The sequence below is a fragment of the Oreochromis niloticus genome, linkage group LG17 (assembly GCF_001858045.2).
Source record: "Oreochromis niloticus isolate F11D_XX linkage group LG17, O_niloticus_UMD_NMBU, whole genome shotgun sequence".
In the NCBI taxonomy this organism is placed as follows: domain Eukaryota; kingdom Metazoa; phylum Chordata; class Actinopteri; order Cichliformes; family Cichlidae; genus Oreochromis; species Oreochromis niloticus.
This window is the reverse complement of record NC_031981.2, coordinates 29,107,299-29,128,144: the sequence shown is the minus strand read 5'-3', so window position 1 is coordinate 29,128,144 and position 20,846 is coordinate 29,107,299. Positions and strand designations below refer to the sequence as shown.

Genomic DNA, 20,846 nt, shown 5'->3' with positions numbered 1-20,846 from the left:
AAAGTGTCAGAAGACTTTTATATTTTTATAATGAACATCTTGAAAAGTGACATTATCAAGCTAACTAAAGCAAGCTGAGTATAAAGCTCTAAGATTTAAGCCTATAGTGTGAGACTAAAATGTCCATTTGAGCAATTTTAACCTGGAACTAAACTTAAGCTAATAAGTAGCAAGGAAACTTAGTATTGCGATATAGTATATCTAAATGAAGGCCAACATGTAAATGCTTTCCTGCTCCCTTGTAGGGGTTAGGGTTAGAGGCCATGGAAGTAATTATTAATTGATAAAAGTCATGTCACAAATATATGAATAATTTTTTTTACACATGTAATGCAGCCTTGAACATTTGTAGTAGTATCACTGTCTTTAGGTCCCTGTTGTAGTTCTTTTACAGCTCAGTAGCAACAGTATGGTTTTTACTTTAAACAACACTTTTGAGAAAGGCTGTTTTTCAATGAGACCACATGAGGACACAATATGTCTTCATACCCAAAGTAGCTCAAGCTAGGTGTTATTTACCTTATTTCTGAGGGGTGTACTATGGAGCAAGCTTGACCTAGCCTTCATCAACAAATGTTAGCCAGAGATGGTGATTTTAAACTTTATCTGTTAACTTAGGCTGTCTGCGTCAGGCTCGCTGTGACATGATGTGACATTTAACTCTCCACTTGTGCTAACACGGACCTGATTCAGTCAACTGGAGCAGGTCATTTACAGATTTAGAAATTGTAAGAAAAATATAACAGTCAAGGCAAGACAGCAAACCTACCATAGACGGTATAAAACAGGGGGGTCAAACATAAGGCCCGGGGGCCAGAATTAGCCTGGAAAAGATGACAGTTGAGGGCCCTAAATTTAGTAGTTTTAGCTGTATTTTCATAAATTTACAGCCTGTCCTATTGATAAAGACCTCCCCAACAGCCATTCATGATACAGCAAAGCAACAAAGTATACTATATACTATAGAATCTTCTGGGTTTTTTTACGATGTGTCTACAAAAAAATAATAAATTAATAAAGAAAGTACATTTTATTTAAATTAACAAAACCTTTCAGTTTTATACTTACAATACAATCATTGCAACGGGCTACCAGAACTTTTCCAGACATTTTTACACGTACATTTCCTACAATTTCCCACAAAAAAGCCAGAGTCGTGCTGAGGGATTTCTTTCATCTACTGCTGCAGCAGCATTACTTTACGAAAAAATGTTCACTTGTCTGGTCCACTTAAGTCCTCAGGTTGAGTGTTTTTACTGGATGTGACAAGCAGGAGGCATGCCTGACTGTGAAACCTCAGGCTCATTAGCCAGTTATTAATCCTCATCTCTGGCTTTTGGAATAACTCTAATTTAGAAAATTGACTACGTTTTTTTGTTAAATATGATATATGGAACCATAAACTCATCTGTAAAGTATTTATTGAGGTCAAATCATTTTCTTACAGACTTCTAGAGTTTGCCCCCTACTGGCAGTTAAACAGAACGCAAGTTTAAGGTATTTTCCTTCTGTCCACATGCTACACAAAATTCTTATTCTTATAAATTTGCCAGTGAATATATTTATTTCACCACTCTGTTTTACCATACCAGCTGAACTGTGTTGGTCCTAAACGCCAAACTTGATATTACAAAGCAAGTTTTATGTTAGCTGGCTTGTCAAATCCAAAAACTGCAGTCAGACATAACGGGTATCACAATGGTGCTCATCAACTTTTTGTTGTTAACCCAGGCTTTGTGCTTCAGGCTCTGTGCATGCTCACACAGAAGGGGTATTTGACACATCAACTGACAAAATGGCCACAGTGAAGGCCACACACACTCATTTGCAAACACACAGGCTCGTGCGTAGAACTATTTTTTAACCACTAATCAGCCACAGCAGCTGCAGCACTTATCCAACAAAAACAACAATACAGTGCTTTTTTAACACGATATTTACTGTCAATATTTTGACAGGGAGCGTACAATGGTCTGGCGGTATCACATTGTAAAGTAATCAGATGATTAGCAGCCTGTTTCCAAGCTGCAAAACAAACTCTTTCCAGAGGCGGCAGGTTATGTACAGCCAGACTAAACGAAATCTAAACCCCTGTGATTCACCGCTGCAACAATAGAACATTTTTGTACATTTCCTACTGCCATAAAAACACTTTTCAAATATGCACAAAGAGAATTTCATCAGGCCAAAGAAATGACACCACATGTTACATCTTATCGTATTGCTTAGGCACTGTTCACATCTTATTAGTTTGTGTGATTGGATACCAAAAGACAGTGTAATGAAAAATTAACTTTTCCGAAACATTTTCTAAATCATTTAAGGGGGCGCGTTTACAAATGACAAACAATTTACCCTTGATGTTCATCCAAACAAATGTCAACCTTAGAAAGCGTGATATCTTTTTTGGGGGGAATTACAGGCGTTTTGTGCAACATCAAGCAATTCAAAACAAAAATTGACTTCAAAAGCAGCTTAATACATTATTTAGATCATGTTTGGCTTTTAGATCCTGTCAGTCCCCGTCTCAACAGCTCTGTATCTCCTTTCACTCTTGCTTCGCCTGACAGGCAGGCCTTTTTGTTTAACTGACTTTCTAAAGAGTCTTCTGAGGTGCAAAATCAATCATTCAAAGAGATGTCAGCTGTGTTTTTTTCTCTTCTTCTTCTTCTTCTTCATCTTGCTTTCACTGCTGTTCAGCCTGCTCCAGGAGATCTTGGTAGATTTCTGATTTCAGAAATCGTGGGTAACAGTCGTTTTCCATCAGGCCATATATCAGTTTCTGCGCCCTGTCGAAGCAATTTGGCCCCGGCTGAGAGATATTTTTACTGATTTCTTCTCTGGTCACACAGTCAATGTTTATCTGGGTTTAGAAAACAGCAGCTTTTATTTCACCGTTTCTTTCTGAATATTTTTTACATCATGTGTTCAACTGTAAAAGATAAACTGTGCAGCACTGAATAACAGAGAGTGAAAGATTTCCTTTTATTTGAATGTTTTTAAAGTAAAAGTGAATCAAATCACCTGTAACAGAGGGTGATTCGTAGATACACAGGCCTGACTTTGTTTACTCCTCAATTCACAAAAGCCATACCTGTCTAGGTGCACCAGCTTGGACAAACTCAGTGTATATCCGTTTGGCAGCAATGGTCGTTTCTGTCACTTTGGTTAGTTTCTTGTACTTTTCGCAGGCCAGCCAGAAAAGAAGGTTCTCATCACTGTACTCTGTCCTCAAGAAGTCCTCAAACACCAGCTGGCCAGCTGTGCAAAAACAACAAAAACACTTTTCACAGTTTCATTTCAAACCCCGAAGAAGTAAAGACTTGAATTTTTAAGGACCTGTGTGTTCAGACTGCTAGTTTTGTAACTCCACAGGTTAGATGTTTTTTCCTTTTTTGTATTACACCACAAAACTCAATCAGTCGCTTCCAGAGCTCAGGTAGCTCACATTTGTTATGCTAACAACTGCATATATAAAACAGTATATCCGGTAACGCCCTAAACATACAGTAAATGCACTTTAGCCTATTATTTGTGAATCATAACATGTCATAGTCCGTTACATTATTATGTTTTCTTTTAAAAGTGTCTTATAGTGTTAGATAAATTATTCCAGATTGTCTAAATTGGCTAGTGGTGTGTGTCCATCATGGTCCAAGGAAAATATTTCTAAACTATTTGTAAAACTTTAGTGTCTTAATTCATAAAATCTCTAGACTTTCAATTCCATTAATCAAAAAAAAAAAAAGACCTTTTATTGCTCATAAGTATGTGACCAGCAATTTGTTTTTGTTACCATTTCAATTTTTTTTCATTTTAAATTGCTGGAATTATTATTAACTATGTAAGCTGCGGAAAAATTATGCTTAAATCATTGGTTTCACTTGTGTTACTGATAGTTGTTACTTTGATGTCTTGGAAAAAAAGACTATTGATTAGACAGCTGTTTTTTAAATAAATATCTTTGAACCATGGTTTGATTAGTACTGTGTGCTTTCACATTTATGCTATCAAGTGTTTTTCTAAAAGTTCAAAATTGTCCTGTTCCAAAACAGCGGCGGGGTAGTGGAGGAGAGAGCCACGTTAACTTTCTTGCCTGAGAGTTTTACAAATATCATTTGATTGATAAATACATTGTTCACTACAAATATGTCACTTTTTAAGGTTTAGACATTATAAGCTACTGGGTGACATTTAGAAAAATATCATGGTTTGGGTTAAAATACAGCTGCTGCCAGATGCTGTTTTCTTAGTTACCATGGTGACACAAATTTGAAATGCATTACTACAAATTTATGTTCTCAGAGACAGGAAAAAGCGTAATAATTCATGCCAAATAAGACCACAAAAGATTTTTTTTTTAAAGATTTTTTTATGACTGTTTCACAAAATGCCATGACACCTGACAGAGCCAAAATAGGATCATTTTTAAACCTTAACCACATATGGCAAGATACAAGATATTAAAAAAAAATCAGCTTGTTGAATAGTTAAATTAAAAATGATGTTGTTGAACATTACATTACTTTTGGCAGCTTTCTTAATCATGCTGCATCTGTAAGCTGCTTTGCAACCCACCAAACCCCAGCTCATCTATTTCAGGCTATTAACTTTATTTTTGACTTTATCAGTGTCATGTCATTGATGCCAATTGCTCTCTGTAGTGAGGGAAGCTACTACTGCTCTCCTGACTGGGGAGGACCAGGAGCAGAACCAAATCGCCAAATATACAAGACAATGAGTTCTTTCAGACCGAAGGTCTGAAACTCAAGCTCTACCATTCCTGGGACTCTATCCACCTCTTTAGATTATCATTTCAGAATGAATTAGCTTGTATGATGGTTATGTTACATCCATGCGCATCGTCATGATTCATCAGTCATTGTGGCTGATTTCAGTGCAAATAAATGAAAGATTCAAGATGGTAGCATGGACGTAAACTTGAAAATAACTTTTTACACTCATATGACGGATTCACATATCTAATCTACAGGAAACAGCAGCTCATCTTGACTTTTCTACTATTTCAATTTCACTGTCTGTCACCAGAAACTTCTGCCCTGTGCTCTTCAAAAGAGGCCTCTTTTGTTCACTGTAAACTGCTCTAAGCTCTTGAATCAGGAACCAGTTTTTCTGACCACAGGGACAAAAAATTGGGTGAAAGCAAATTTAAAGGAATCATTCACTTTCAAATTTATAAAGTATTTTAGGTAAATTTCATGAGAGCAACAAGCCTCCTCTGAAGGTTAAGCAATTCTGTATCTTTCTCTCACATTCTCCTTTCCTCCTAACAGTGCTCGTAAGCTCAAAGAAGTCAGTGAACAAAGAGACGATGCAGAAAACTGCCAGGCATTGTGGTGGATGTCTGGAGGCCCTTTTAACTTCAAAACCTTCAAAAACCAAACCCTGCGTGCTCTGCCTCTGCATCATATAATTGCACACACCAACATTTCTTGTTATCTGCTCCCCACACTCCTTACCTTTGTTATGGGCGTATTCATGGAGCTCTGATGCCAACGCAGGTGTTAAATACTCAGCTCGTCTTAGGGGAGCACAAACAAGCAGCTAACTGCGAGCACCGGTGTTATTCACAGAAATCGCTTTACATAAATCACAGCTGGCGCTCTGACAGTAATTGACAGGAAACAAAACACATCCAGAGGCCGCTTGTTCCCGTCTACAAATCATTCCATATCTGAGCTTTCAATCACAACAGAGCTGACTGGTTAAATTCGCGTGAGATGTAAAGGTATATGAATGCCATAAGAATTTTTTTCTGCCCCTGTTTACCTATTTATCAAACGTGTCATTGCAGTCCTTCAAAGGGAAATGGAGCAAATGGAATGCGAGATGAAATTTATACTCTGGAGGGCAGTCAATCTTGATGTCGAAGACAACAGGCTAAAATATTACAGATGGGCTGAGTTCATTTCAGTGGAGTAATGAGAGACGAAAGGCAGCGTAAAGAGTGAGAAAAAGAAAGACCTTATCTGCCACCTCTGTCATTTTCAAAAAAAGGGCAGGAGTGTGGTCAGGTGATAGCCGCGAGCGGGTGCCGGCTTTATAAATGAATAAGAGTTGGTTGAAATCATCCTATCTACACCGGCAGCTCAGATTACGCTTCTTATCTCGGCCAGTGTCGTCCTCCTTAAATATATCTTCCAAATGGGTTTGATGAACTTGAGGGGAGAATATATCCTCGATCCTCCTAAAGAAGCCCCGAGGGCAATTCACCAAGATTTGCAGGGCCGAGCGGTGGAGAATTGAGAAGGTAGAAAAGAAAAAAGACAGAGAGGATGAGGAATTGAGAGAGAGCAGCCTTTGACAGGACAATGAGAGGACTAAGTGGCCTTACTTTTACACTCCAGAAGACGGTCAAATGACTCCCCCCACGCCATGACATCATTAACAGGAGCCCTGCAGAGCAAAATTGAAAAAAAAAAATCTTTATGAAACGCACATCTTGTCAAACAGACAGTGTACAGTCTGTACAAAGGACCAGGGCACATTCACGTCAGAGATAAGCTGATAAAAAGTTAAATCGCAAATTGTACCTACTTATTACATTAGATTAACTAATTAACGTTTTATCTCTTAAACGTCACTTTTTAAATTAACTGATATAAATCATTCATATTGTCAGTTTAATAAAACTCCAAATGGGTACCTCATTTTGTCATATTTCCAAGTCTAGAGAATGAAATTAATGACAATGAGTAACATCTTAGCTGATACTGGCTCCTAATTGAATACCAGGTATCAGTGCAGTGAATGACTTGATATCTGATGCCAAATATTAGATCACTCAGCGCTGTCTCCTGGATGGGAGTTCATTCCTGACCACAGCAGTGAAAGAAGTGTTCAGATATTTTCCTTGCAATTTTTTGCTTTTACGTATCATCACAAAGTATGTCGCAAATGCTGACTGCATAATGTGAAAATCATTGGTTTGATGGGTTGCCTATAAAAAGGAGTGCATGATTTCACCCCAGAAGGATGGGACCATCAGCTTAATCAAATGATACAGCCATGCGAAAAATTAAGTGCATATTTACTGTTTCCAAAAGGAATTTAGAGGATAAGTAGCAGCCAGGTGCTGCACCTGATTAAATGATCGTCATCAAGTGTGAGCATTTGTATAAAAGCATGAGAACCTGAATGTAGTCTGGAGCATTCAGGTGTGTGTTAACACAATGCCAAAAGTGGATGGATGCCCCAGAAAATTCCCCCAGAGAAATTCATGTTTAGAGGAACTGCAAAAAACCCAAGAGCTGCATCTCAGAGTCAACTGGTCTCAGTTAGCGTGTTAAATATACATATACAACCAAATTGATTGGAGAGATTGGAGAGTGGAGATGTTTGGTCATAAAGTACAACAACACATTTGTAGAAAATCAAACACAGCATATCAGCACAAATACTTCATTGCAACTGCCAAGTACAGTGGTAGAAGGGTGATGATTTGGGGTTTTTTATACTACAGGAGCTTGACACCTTACAGTCTTTGAGTTCATCATGAACTCCTCTTTATACCAAAGTGTTCTAGAGTCAAATTGAAGCCATTGAGCTGACAGCTAAAGCTTAGCAAACAAAAAGAACAATGATCCCATTCACAGCAGCAAAGCTTGCACAGAATGACTGAAAAAGAAAACTACCATGGTGCTGCAACGGCCCACTCAAAGTCCAGACGTCAACATGACTGAAACGCTGTGGCAGGATCTTAGAAGAACTGTGCATAAATGAATGCCAACAAACATCAATGAACTGAACCAACGCTGTAAATAAGAGTGGGCCAAAATTCCTTTGCAGCAATGTGAGAATCTAATAAATTAACTAAAAAAAAAACCCAATTACTTCAAATTATTGCTGCCAAATGTTTTTCTACAATGTACAAAAACATGAGGTGTATGTAGTTTTTCACACCTGTCATAATAACCACTTTCACTTTAAGCGTCCCTATGGTGTTAACACATTTAACCACAAAGGTCGCAAAGAACCCAGGGTGAGCGTATGCTGACTCGTGCACTGCATCCAGAGCCTGAGCTTGCTTGTAGCCTCCATTGACCATGTTTCTGCAATGGAAGTCTCTATGGGCTTGTTTTCACCTTCGATTGTGTTTCTGGTTTTGTTTCAGACTTAAACATTAAAGGCTGATCTTGTGTGTTCTCATTAGCATAGAGATTTTTGTCAGTGTGTAGGATTATAGCCCAAGGTTTATATTGTTAACTGACAATGCATTTCAACCCATGTTACACAGTGAGGCAAATGCAATGTAACGAGTAGGGTAACAAATAACTCCATTGAAAAATAATGCAACATACTGTATTACTTAAAAAAATAATATTGAGTAATGCTTCTCCTTCAGAAGAAGTATGATTCCTGGATAAGATGTAAAATTTCTTCAAAAATATCTATAGAAGTTCAGTTGCCTTTTTCTGAGTAGCAACCCCAGCACTTCTTAAAGGAGGGTGAACAGAACAGTTCACTCAGAGGCAGAATAAAAGTCTGTACCTCAGTTTTAATGGCGTGTTTAGGTCAGTTGACAGAAAGTGCAGGAAAGAGTCATAAGTCCAAAACCGCAAAAACTCCAACGGCACACCCCCACAGATACTATCATAATAGTCTTTTAAAATAACAATATAAAATAATACAAATGCAGGAAAATTATCAATACTGCAGTTTGGAAACAACTGTAACTAAAAATCTTACACATGAGCTGCTAACATTATGCAGATGGCAGTTAGACAGCCGTGGGGACTGGGGTTACTAGCTTGGACTGAAAAGCCTGTAAGTTTAATTGTAACTCGTCTACAGTGAGTTAGATTTATGTCAGAAATCTGTTTTTTATGGCAAACCAGCAGCATCCTCTTGCCATTAGTACACTTGTTCAGAGATTCTAAATTAGATGAAACTTTAATGATTCTTGTGGGCAAACTGGGTCGTTGCAGCAGCAGGGAACCAGATGAGAATAAGTCAGAGCGGTAAATGTTATTCAAGGAATTAAAGCAAGTGAACGTGCTGAAAAATAGAGCAAATAAATAAAAAAAATCTGTGACAGACTCACAGGATCAAATACTTGGCAAGCCCTAGTCACGCTATCTGACATTCGGATGGCATAAGAGCTGCTTTACAGATTATGTCAATGGCAGATACAAATATGCATTGTAAGCAGGCAGGTACAGTAGCTTCTGCTCGTAGGGAAACGTGTGCTATTTATATCTGTGACAGCTCCTCGGGATTCTGTTAGATACTGTTTTTTTAATGCAACCTACTGTATATTCCCATAGGCTCTTCTAACTACAGCATACATATTCATAACTTGGGGTGGTCTTTCAATTACTTGCTGAATTATATAAGGCTTACTAACTATTTAAAGTAAGTGATCTAAGGGAGCACTAATAGGAACAAACAGGAAAAATGGCCAAGATCTGACGCGAGGAATATGACGCGCTGATGACAGCAAAGGATTCACTTCTTATGCTCTTAAACTAGTCTGACAGTACAAAGTGGTAGAGCAAGGACTAAAGCGTCCAAGCTTTTGAGTGTAAAAAAAGACTCTATTATACCTGTGTTAAAGAAATATTCCTATAAATACTTGAAGATGAACCAGCTTGTTTTTATGTGGTTATCTTAATTAATCCACCCAGCTCTCTTCTGAGAGAGTTTCTGAGAAGTAAAGATGATATTAGAGCCACATATGCTCCCATCCAGATTTGATATCCTTCTAATGGAAGCTGTTGCATACAGTATTTTGGCAAGACAGTGCTAAACCCCATACTGGAGCTATTACAAGGGCATGGCTTTGTAGTAAAAGTGTCCAGGTGCTGAGCTGGCTGCAGTCCAGACCTGTTTAGTCAGACCTGATTGGGCACATTATGGAACGAAAAATATGACAACGAAGACCCAGGACTGTTGAAGAGCTGGAATCCTACATCAGACCAGAGCGGGACAACATTCCTCTCTCAAAAATCAGCATGCAACGCAGTGAAATTGCCACTAAATTTAAAGTGAGCTGTTGTTTGTTATCAACAAGTAACATGTCCAACCTAAAACATCTGATATGTTTTATATATTCTCCCATTCTCTGATTAAAATTAAGGTTTATGACATTTAAAAATCATTGCATTATTGCATTCTGTTATTTACATTTTACACAGTACCCCACCTTTTTGGAATTGGGGCTTTTTGCTTTAGCTTGTGCTAAAGTTCACTTGGACTGAACACAAATTAGCTGATGCTTAGTGGTTCAGGTTGGAACATTTGTATGTATAAAGCTAAATACATCTCATTTAACTATTTCAAGTCACCAGGTGGCCAATTACAGTTAGGCCTTCTATTTCTGTAGGACTAATATTTGAGATTGGAGTATAAAAATAAAAACTGAGAATGAAGTGAGAAAAGAACAAAGGAAAGCGCTGAGAGGAGCAGGTGCAGCAGAGAAGAAGCTGCTGCTGTGTCTGCAGCCACTGGAAGACAGTGCTCCAGAGAGGGTACACTTTAAACACTGCTCTGCCCTGCTTCTTTAAAAGATACACACTCAGAAGTGTGCACATCATAGATGAATGTCCTGTGTCCGAGATTCAGAGGGTGCCTGGCAACCAGAGCTGTGAGCTTTTTTTGGGGACAGTTTTTAGAGCCTCAGTTATGGGCATCATAATTTCTTTAACAGTGCTTGAGTATAATTTTCCCATATGCTAGGCTATAGAGAGCTGTCAGTGTGGAGAAATATAGAAATCAAGAACACTTCCTGATGTCAGTGCAGTTTTTTCTCTCTCTAGGATGTCATTAAGTCAGCAGCATCAGCCTGACACTGTAAGCCAGGCATCAGTACCTGGTGCAAGACTGCTCCGGGCAGCACAGTCCAGCCTGCTGCGGCAAGCCAACATTGCAGAGTTAGTGTCACGCACTTTTCTGCTGTGACAGTTGCCCAAGTGACTGAGCATAACAGACAGGTGCTGGAGACTTGTGTTGCTTGCAAACAAGCAGATTTCCCCCATATATTTCTATCAGATTCTAGTTAACAAATTAACATCTGATTTTACTGAATTCTATGAAACATTCAGCTGCAATGAAATGCCTTGATGAAGGTAAGCATATGAACTAGAGAACCTTTTCTTCTTTTAAATTAAATCGGAGGTTAATTCACTTCCAACCAAATAAGTGAAAAACGTAAGGGAAGAGCACGCCGCCTTGTCCTTTAAAATGCATTAAGGTTGTCAGAATAGTACAATTTGAAACTCGAGAAGAGGAAAATCCTGGAAACCCCGTCGTTCAACAACAGAAGTAATGGTGACAAAGTCAAATGCTGACAAGGTTTACTTGTTAATTAACAACTAATTTCCCCTATTAAAAGTAACTTTTTACAAAGTAAATATTTAGGATTCAAAATAAAAGGTGTATTTGTTTTAGAAATTATTTTTAATCATCATGGATCGTGAAGATAACATATTTTAAAACCTACTAACAAAGAAAGGGTACAAGAAACAACACAATACCTGGCATCTCAATGATTTCATTATTGTGGAAGAGCAGTATGGAAAATGCAAAAGAGACACACACAAAAAAACCCCCCACAGATGGCTCACTCTCAGTCTGCATTTCTTTGCATCCTTAGCTCTGCTTCTCAGGCCTGAGGTCTGTCTGATTGTGCTGCTGTGCTCTAGATGTTACTGTTTATTTACTCACATTAGTTCTCCACACTCTGAACCCTCTGCTCAGTTCAGCTACAGTTCCCTGCTGCTGTGCACAGCCAGCAACCTGACGGATTCTCCATGTGTCCATAATCTGCTCTGCTTAATATCCCATCTCTGACCTGTAGTTATGTTGCTAGCCTCTATTATAATGATAAGAGATGGCTAATCAGGCTATCAGATAATTGCTAATAGTTGATTTGATTGGTTTGATTTGATTTTATTGATTAGCATTGAAATATCTCAGTGAATACAGAATAAAGTTAATAATAGTTAAAGGCTAACATAAACGTATGTGCTGCCAGGTTAACATTTACTTTAGTGTTGTTGAAATGGGAGATTTACCAACTTCTGAAATTCCTCCTGAAGTGTTGTTTAGTGTTATGAATGTTAACTACTTCAGCTGTTAGTGAGGGGAGGCTCTGTGTCCCTGTCTGTCTGGATTCGTGCAGTGTGAAGCTGTGTGTTAGCTGGAGGAGGCAAAGACAGAACTGTTTGTATTGATATTAATGCTAAACATCCAGAAGAAGAAGAGGAGATGACAGATGAGGGTGGAGGTGGGTCTCAAAGTAGCTTGCAGATGCATATAGCACATCCAATATGAGAAACTGTCTTTACTTTTTCAAACCCTTTTGCTTTTTAATGGCGTTGACAAGATGCTGAAGGCAGAAAATGCCATATAAGAGATTAATAGGAAGGCTCAAACTGACAGCTTTGGCACATATTTCTGTTAGATAATTGTGTAAAAAGCTCACTTGTCCAAGCACTGTTGCTCTAAATCACTCAATTCCTAAAATTATTCATAACAAAACAAAACTCAGCCAAAGGCTCTAACATCTTTAAGTTCTGTTTGCAGTTTCACGACCATTATCAAGCAGTCCTTCAGAAGTACAGGACAAGGCATCAGAAGAAAGGCTATCCTAATGCAGGCACTCAGTTTTTGGAGTGCATCATATAGAACACAGAGCACATTCAGCTCAAAGTATTCTCGCTCGTCTTTGGCCCTTTTTCATGTTTTCTTTGGGAGGGAAAGAGTGAAGGGAAAGAGAGCTGCAGGCGTACTGAGAAACACAAAGGAAGAAAGTTCCAATAAAAACGGCACAGATCACAGGAGCCCCATCAGAAACACTTGTTCTCCAACTCGCAGACAAGAGAGAACCATCCGCAAAACACATCCCAGTTTTATTTTAGCAACATGTGTTCTGTATGGGCGAGATCAGAGAAAGTCAGTCATTACCGAAGAGCAAAGCAGACCGGAGGGGAAGTAAAACAGTGAGAATATTCAACAGTACCAAAAAGCTCAGTGACAGACAACTTCTTTGTCTTGAAGCGTGAAGCCAATTTGGAGCTCATACTTACAACATGTGTTTTCTGTTGCCGAAAAGTATTTTTCTGCCGTTGTGGAGATAAGTGTCCTCCTTGTTGGGCTTCTCTTTCTTCCTCTGACTTACTTTACAGGTACAAGTCTGTGCATGTTGAGCTGCGCTACAGGCGTTCCCAGGGTTGACAGAAATGTCACTTTTCACTCGTCAGTTTTTAACCGCGCTCTAAAACAGAAGCGAAGCCACAGGACTTTGGCACCAAAAGCCCACATTTTGTTGCTTTCCACAGATGTGTTTCTCAAGCTAGCGTTTATAGACATTTAGAAATTTGAATCATTTAAACTGAGAAAGAAAGATAGACCTCAAGCAAATCATTAGTTCCTAATTCCTCCCTGCTGCTGCATACCTGTTTGGCTAAGGTTTTGGCCCTTCGAGATCGCCATGCAACCGATGTGAGAAATCTGTTAATTTAACAATAAAGTGCAAACACTTTCTTTGCTCATACTAAAAAATGGCTAAGATAATCATTAATATTATTAAGTGAGATGAACATGTCCTCGCTATTTGTAGCAGTAGGTGTTACGCTTTTCAGTGACCCAGTAAAATTTGCTTTATGTATTTTCTCATGAAAGCAAATTTGAAACTGTCAGAAGAACACTGGCCAAACTCAGAAATAGGAAACAGGAGGTCTGAGAGTTTGTGAGCCACAATTGGATATAGAAAATTGTAGAAATGAGCCAGTATAATAGAAAGGGATCAGCATTAAGGCCTTAGGCAAAGGAGGGACACTATTTACACCAGTAAATATCATTCCTAGTTGTTTAGGAATGGTTAAAATAAAAAGAAACCCAGGAGGTAATGCTGCAAGTGCATTTGCTGTCTGACAAAACAGCAAATTTCACAATGTGTGAGTATAATTACTGTAGATCTGTGTGAGTAGTTGTTGCTATAGCAACATAATATTCAACCAAAAAAAGCAACCAAAAAAGCAATCACTGCTGGTTACAGAATATCATACACTTTACCTTTTTTTGCAGTATTTTGTAATATTTTGAATCCACTTTGTTATTTTATTGGTATCAACTGTGAGTTGTTCTTATAGGAGAGCTGATTTAGCTGATTTGTTGATTGAGGATTTAATTCAGGAGACACTCTCTTGATTGGACCTCAATGTTATAAAAGAAGTAAAATGGTTTTGAAGCCCTTCAATGTCAGATGCCGTCTGATTGTCATGGGGCTGCCGTTGGCACCAGTAACGGCCTTAATTTGGGTCAAGGATCCTCCAGTGTCTTGACGGACAGCCAATTGGACCCTACAGCTCAGTGCTGGTGAAATATTTTGGGGTCTTCTACTTGACTTTTTTGTTCCATAACCCTCACGATCATTTAAGAAATTCCAAATGACTGTCTTACTGCCTCCCACCTCAGCAGCGATGGCGCGCTGAGAGACACCCTGCTTATGCAGTTCAACAACCCGACCATGTTCAAAAGGGGAAAGTTTTTCGCCTTTACCATCAGAACATCATGACAGTGTGACTACCTGACAGAAAATGACAATGAATCCACATTTTTGCACAGATGTGGCCTTTTAAAGACACGTCCTAAAGCTTTGATCAGCTGTAAATCAGCCTGTTTCAGTTTAAGCGTTGTTTTCAATAAATTGCATCCTCAAAACAAATGTTTTGTCTCACTCCCGTTTCTTCTTGTTGCATGTTGAAGCTCTACTTGGACCCTTATTAAGATCCAACCATGCAAAATATGATTTTTTGCCATTTTTCAAGTGGTCTTAAGCTTTTGCTCTGGACTGTATAATTGGGGTGTCACTCAAATAATCTGCTAGCAAACAAAACAATCACAAAGCGGTTTTCACTGCAGCGCTGTGGACCTCGTGCACTGTGGCGCTACATGCCAACTGCTCTGGTAATACACATTCTTATGAGTGGTGGTTACTGGGAGGGTGACTGACCAGTCTTTAGGCCTACATGACTGGGACTTTACCAGTTGACTTCCCGGCTAACAAGTAGATTTGGTGCATAACATTCACTGAACAGGAATGAAAGCCAAGTCCTAGATGAAACTAAAACTCCAGTGTTCTGGTTGAAAGTTGGGCAGTTTTTTACGTTCAGCATGGAAACACTCCTAAGTAAGAATGTGTACATGAGTTGTTTGAGTGTTTGAGTTATCCTCCTTTATGTTTCCTCCTGAACAACTAATTGGGCAGCCCAGTGTTTGTATATTTGTTGTTTAAATGGCAAATCCACACTGCTTCTACAACGTTCCCGTGTTGTGACTGTCTAATCAGCATGCCTTTGTTTGTGAGTGTCCTCCTACACTTTTAATTATTTGCTATATTATCCCCATCATCCACTCTCCTGACCTTCAAACCTAACTTACTTTCTGGCTGTCGAAACTTTACTGAATGTTTGCGCTGAGCGTGAAAGTACAAATTTATTTCTTAGATGGCTGTGAGTTAGTTAAATGTCACTCTGCCTATACAGACTCAACCTCATTTTATGATTTAGGCAGCTAACTATGCTGTAGGTGTGTTCTTACAGGCTTGTCACCTCATAACTATCGCGGTCTCTTTCCCTTGCATGAAGCAGGCATCTGTATAGGGAATAGGAAGCTCTTTGACCCAGTTCACTCTGAAACATCAAACTCCTTGGAGAAAACCATTGGCAGAAAGAGGCAGATGCTGAAGTATCAGGCAGAGGTTGGGGTGTAATGTCCTCATCTAACACGGAGAGAGAAAGACGTGGAGAGGGATGGGGCAATGAAAATGACTGATGGGAGCACAAATGGCAGAGCTGTGATCAGTAGGAAAGAAGTGGAGAGGAAAAGAAGGGAAACGGGGGACAGCGCTGACAGCTGAGCGGGCCTACCTGTCCGCCCATCTCTCGTTTTCTGTCTTGATTTGCAAGTCCTCGACGGGACGCTTGCCGGGGCCAACCCGGAGAACAAGAACAGATGTCATAAAACACCGCTGCGACTGGGATTTGCATCTGTAATGACCTCACTGGAGATGCTGAGAGTATGACGTTCCCACCGCAAACCTGTCACATACGCACTCTGAGCGGTATTCATCCCTGTATCTGCCAACCTATCACTATCACCGTGATGGAAAACTGCTTTTTCTTTTTGCCTTTCCCACCAAATAACATATCGCTTGGCTTTTCCTCATGGCCTACAGACTTTGTCTTAAGTTTAGTTGTAAAATCTTATGCAACCTCATTTTGAAATATAATTTTATACATATAAACTTGGTCAACACACTCTGCAGGTATAAGTGAAAAAGACTGCCAAGCAGGTTTACAAATCCGGTCTATACTGGACTGATTATGTTTACGCTTTAAGGTTGCTGAGCAAGTTCGGTGTGTGGAGATCAAAGGTTCAGATAAAGAGCAACAGAGTGATTTCCCAATAAAAGCCTGGCTGAGATGAGATGGAGTGGTTATATTTAAGAGTGACCCAGATGTAGCTGTATCTCCAGCTCCACTTTGTAAATCTACAATAAGCATATTACCTCAGACACTTCTGAGGAGGCAGAGTGGATTTCAGACATTAACACAGGTCACTGTGGCCGTTTTCCTATATTATTATAATAGTATGGCATGATGACACCAGGTGTTATGTGTTATTGACTGGTTTATGATTGGCTTATAAACTGTGGCTGTTTCACATGGACGGTTCTTGTAAAGTTGATGTTTATACTCTATACTTATATTTGAGCTATAAATATTTTTACTATAAAGTTAAAATGGATTTTTATAGTACTGGTTTTAAAGAACATATAGAGAGGCCACTTGGCAATGGTATAATTCATTAACTGTGAACACTGAGACTAGCTCGTGTTCAGATTTACTCCTCTTTTAGTTTCACTTTTACTTGATTTACTTTCATGCTGCAAGCTGCTTGGTAAGGCTCAGGTTCTAAAAGTACTAATTTATATTAAAAATGAGTTAGTCTCACAACCGCCACATCAAGTGCATGTTACATGTTTCCACTCCATCAGATTATAGAATTGCTATTACCTTCATCAGCATTTCATAAAATTGTTAATTAAGTTAACGGGGATCACCCAGTGCGTGGGGCTGAATGTTGCTAACGCGTTAACGAGCTAACCGCGCTGACACGTTGACGCCATGCAGCCCTCGCACGGGGCGAGCCGCATTAACGAGCTAATGGAGATTTGCCGCGTTAATGCGGTTATGGCGTTAACGTCATTTTAACGAGATTAACGCTGACAGCACTAATTGGCCGATCATATGTTGACAATAGTATAACATAATGATTTTATAATAAATTAAATTAGCTAAAATTTTGATGCCTGTTATAAATTGTTATGTTCATGTTGGTACATTCTAGATTTTTATGCAATACTACCACTACTACTAATAATGGTAATAATGGTGGTTTGCCCCAAGGTGACACTGGTACCATTAGGTACACCATCTCCAAATGTTTCACATTAACAAAGTTGAAAGCTAGCAGGTGAATACAGAACTGCATGTAGCTGCTTGAGAGCAAGATATAGTCCCGAAGACCAAAACATAGAAAAAAGAGACAGAGGGCTGAGTAAATGCTACCGTTGGTCTCTGCCTGCTGCATGTGTAAATATGCAACTTCCTGCTATCATGCGCCTCTTTTAAAGATAGTAATACATCAGTCTTGTACGTACAAATTCTTTTGTTATACCAAAGCAATCAGATAATCACTGATTCCACTCAAAGTCCAGTCCAGTGTATTAATGCAAATTATGTCTTCTGACTAAAATTAAGAACAACTAACATGACGTACTCTGGGATTTAGTGAAATAAAAGCCTTCGCCCTAAGTAGATAACCTTGGTGTAATTAAGTGAACCAGGACGCTTCTGTGAAATGTATTTCAGTTACATTAAACTCCAGTTTTTATTTAAACCTTTCACTTACTGGTGACGTCTTTCTTGCCCAAAGAACACAAACAACTGTTTTGACTATGTATGAGCTGCTGAAGGACAGGTCTCTCATGCTTGCTCACAGGGCACATATTGAACAATGGGAATATAACAGTTGTGCATGGAGAGAACATCTGCTTAGAATTTATTCATCAAGGTCTGTCCTAAATAACCCACCTTTGCTTATGAGAAGCAGGTAATTGAACTGTACATACCCATATTCATTTGCATAAACCATTAACGTAAGACGCCAGTAATTTGGTAGATGAAGGCCACGGGAGGCCCACATCCAGCCTAATAACACCCTTGGATCACAACAAGCTATTTAAAACTACATACACAGGTAATTTAACTTTGGTATCCAGTGTGAAAAAGTCTTGAGCCACACCTCATGTCTTTTTATTTTGTTGGGAAATGGGTGCAAAGATTTATTGAAGCATGTACAAGAAAATGTAGTTTATACAACAAAAAACTGAGTTTCTGGATCAAAATCTGACGGCACTTTTCTGCATTAATAATTCTTTGAATTTTCAAAGAGTCCCAACCCCACTGGCTAAAATGTAGCCCCAAATCAAGACAGAGCCTCAAGTGTGTTTACAGGATGGACACACTCAGTGTTATACCTCTCCCCTGACCCTTTCTGTACATACTGACTGAGTTTAACCAAAAATTTCAAATTAGCATTCATCACCGACTTGTTGCTGCTGATTTTCTATTCAGTTCTTGTGTAATTTGGTATGCCCCAGCCTTTCCTCCCTGTTTCACTTCCTGAAGATGGATTCTTGACAGCCACAAATCCATTGAGACTATTTCCAAGGAGGCTTCAGTGAACAGTAGATGGATTAACTGAAAGGCCAGATGCATCCCTCAAATGTCCTGTGTCAGGTGTTTGCTGGATTTTTACTGTTTTGTAAGGACATGACTTTCAGATACTGTTCACCTGCTGTAGATACTTTTGTAAGCCTGCCACTTTTTCTTTTGTCATCCACTTTTCCAGTTTCCTGAAATTTTTAGAGATACAATTTAAAATCGGTTCTTTTGTCTGCTGCTATGTGTAGACATAACCCTGTCAGGTGCCTTTTTTACGCTTGAATGATTCATAGGTCAAGAACTATTGCTCAAGATCATAGAAACAACAGGAACGTCTGGCTCCATGGAAGCAAAATATAAAGGAACCTTTTTGCACAGTCCTGTTGTTGGCATCATTTACACCCAAATCCCCAACACAATCGGGGGGACCAGAAAAACTCATTTTCAGATAGATTTACAAATAAATACACATACAAAACACTGTGTTTATTTTAAGAATGCCAATAAGTACAATAGGAATAGACATGAAGATGTAGGAAATGCTGCTGTATTATAACTAAGAGAAATGTCTTCAGAATGAGGAGGCTATAACTCTACCAATATTTTAAACAAAACTGTTGCATGAAGCTGTCGCAGCTTATGCTGCAGTATAAATAACACAGACAAATGATGTTTCTGGGAACAGCTAATGGCATCATGCTCATCAGTAGTGCACAGTATAACCACGTGTAATAATTGCCTGATGTGACTGTAAATAACTGTGAAAGGCCAGAATACATCACTGGCTGGAGGTTGTATTTCCTGGAGTGTTATTATGTTAGGGCATGAAGTTCTGTTTTAGTAAGTTAACAGTGAGTTTCCAAGTTTGTGGCAGCAGTTTGGAAAAGTGGATTTTGTGTTTTAACAAGACATCACTCCCGAGCTCCAGTCTGTCTTCATGAAGAAGCTGCCAATCCGGCGTAGTGTCGAAGAACTTGACTACACTGCTAAGAGTCTCGACCTCACTCTATTCAACACCTTTGGGATAAACAGGGATGCTGGCTGCGAGCCAGGCCTTAACATGACTGTCTGGCCTCGCTAATGCTCTTTTGACTGAATAGCAGAAAATCCTTGGAGTCGACGAAGACGTTTTCATCAACGCTGGGCGAAAAGTCCTCTCAGGAATGCTGTTATGGCAGAATAATGTTGTAACGCGAGCTGTTTAACAATGAAACGTAGGACGAATGCTCAGGTGTGTGCATAGCTTTGCACGGTATCTGCCTTTTGTCAAAGTTTGCGCTCAGATGAAGTCAGGGAGATGGAAAAATGGAGGCAGAGGCTGGGGAAATGAATTCAAAATCTGCATAAGTGAACAATTTAATTGTAATTAACTTCTCTTAGAACATAAATGGTCTGGGATTTTAATTTCTAATCAATTTAATCTCCCTCTGCATCTGTCTCGCACTTGTTGTCCCTCTGATTACAGATGGAGAGCAACACAGAGAGTTGATTAGCCTTCCTCACCCCTGTTTGGCTGTGTCACCCCTATTCTCTAATTACATTACGTTTGACAGAATGCTCACAGGGCACGGCCTATCCAGAGCACGGTTGGAAATCCACGTGGCTTTGGGTGTGATGTAAAAAAGTCAAGACAGTGACAAAAACAGGAAGCAACACACAGATAGGAAAAAATATAATTTCTCTGTTTCTGTGTCTGGAGGGGGGAATCTTGTTGCCGCAGGCCGTGAAAGTGCATCTCAGGAGCCCTCACAGCCTACAAAGGTTTATTTATTTTTTTTGCCTATTTTAATGCAATTCTGCTGTCAAGCGATAAATAATACCCATGCGGAGCATTAAAAGATGGTATAACAGAACTATAGCAGCTGCTGTGAGGATCAGGAGTGAAATCCTGAGTTGCAGGTAGGGTAAATAAAGCTCTCTGCTGGTGTTGACGCTTTTATATCTTTTTTTTTTATGCTTCCTATGGCGTTTTGTAGATGGTACAATACAGCTCCACTGTGGGGAGCTGTGTCTCTGCGTCTGCTCTGTCTCGCTCTGGCTTCCTTTCTGTCTTTCCCTCTGCCTGTCTGTCTCTCTGCCTGTCTGTCTCTC

General features: G+C 39.3%; 1 protein-coding gene across 2 annotated transcripts; it reads right to left on the bottom strand.

Annotated features, from left to right (window-relative positions):
- Positions 1-1,368: 1,368 nt before the first annotated feature.
- Positions 1,369-13,359, bottom strand: LOC100711227 (regulator of G-protein signaling 21). 2 transcript variants are annotated; one of them, XR_002056979.2, is made up of 4 exons: positions 13,050-13,359; positions 6,356-6,417; positions 3,025-3,261; positions 1,369-2,863 (listed from the first exon to the last, which is right to left on the bottom strand). XR_002056979.2 is itself a non-coding variant. In XM_005458273.4 (4 exons), the coding sequence occupies exons 1-4, from the start codon at positions 13,052-13,054 to the stop codon at positions 2,687-2,689; spliced, it is 411 nt and encodes a 136-aa protein (XP_005458330.1). In that variant the 5' UTR covers positions 13,055-13,343; the 3' UTR covers positions 1,369-2,686. The 2 variants fall into 2 exon arrangements, 1 of the variants encoding a protein (XP_005458330.1); XM_005458273.4 differs by having other exon boundaries at positions 3,095-3,261; positions 13,050-13,343.
- Positions 13,360-20,846: the final 7,487 nt, after the last annotated feature.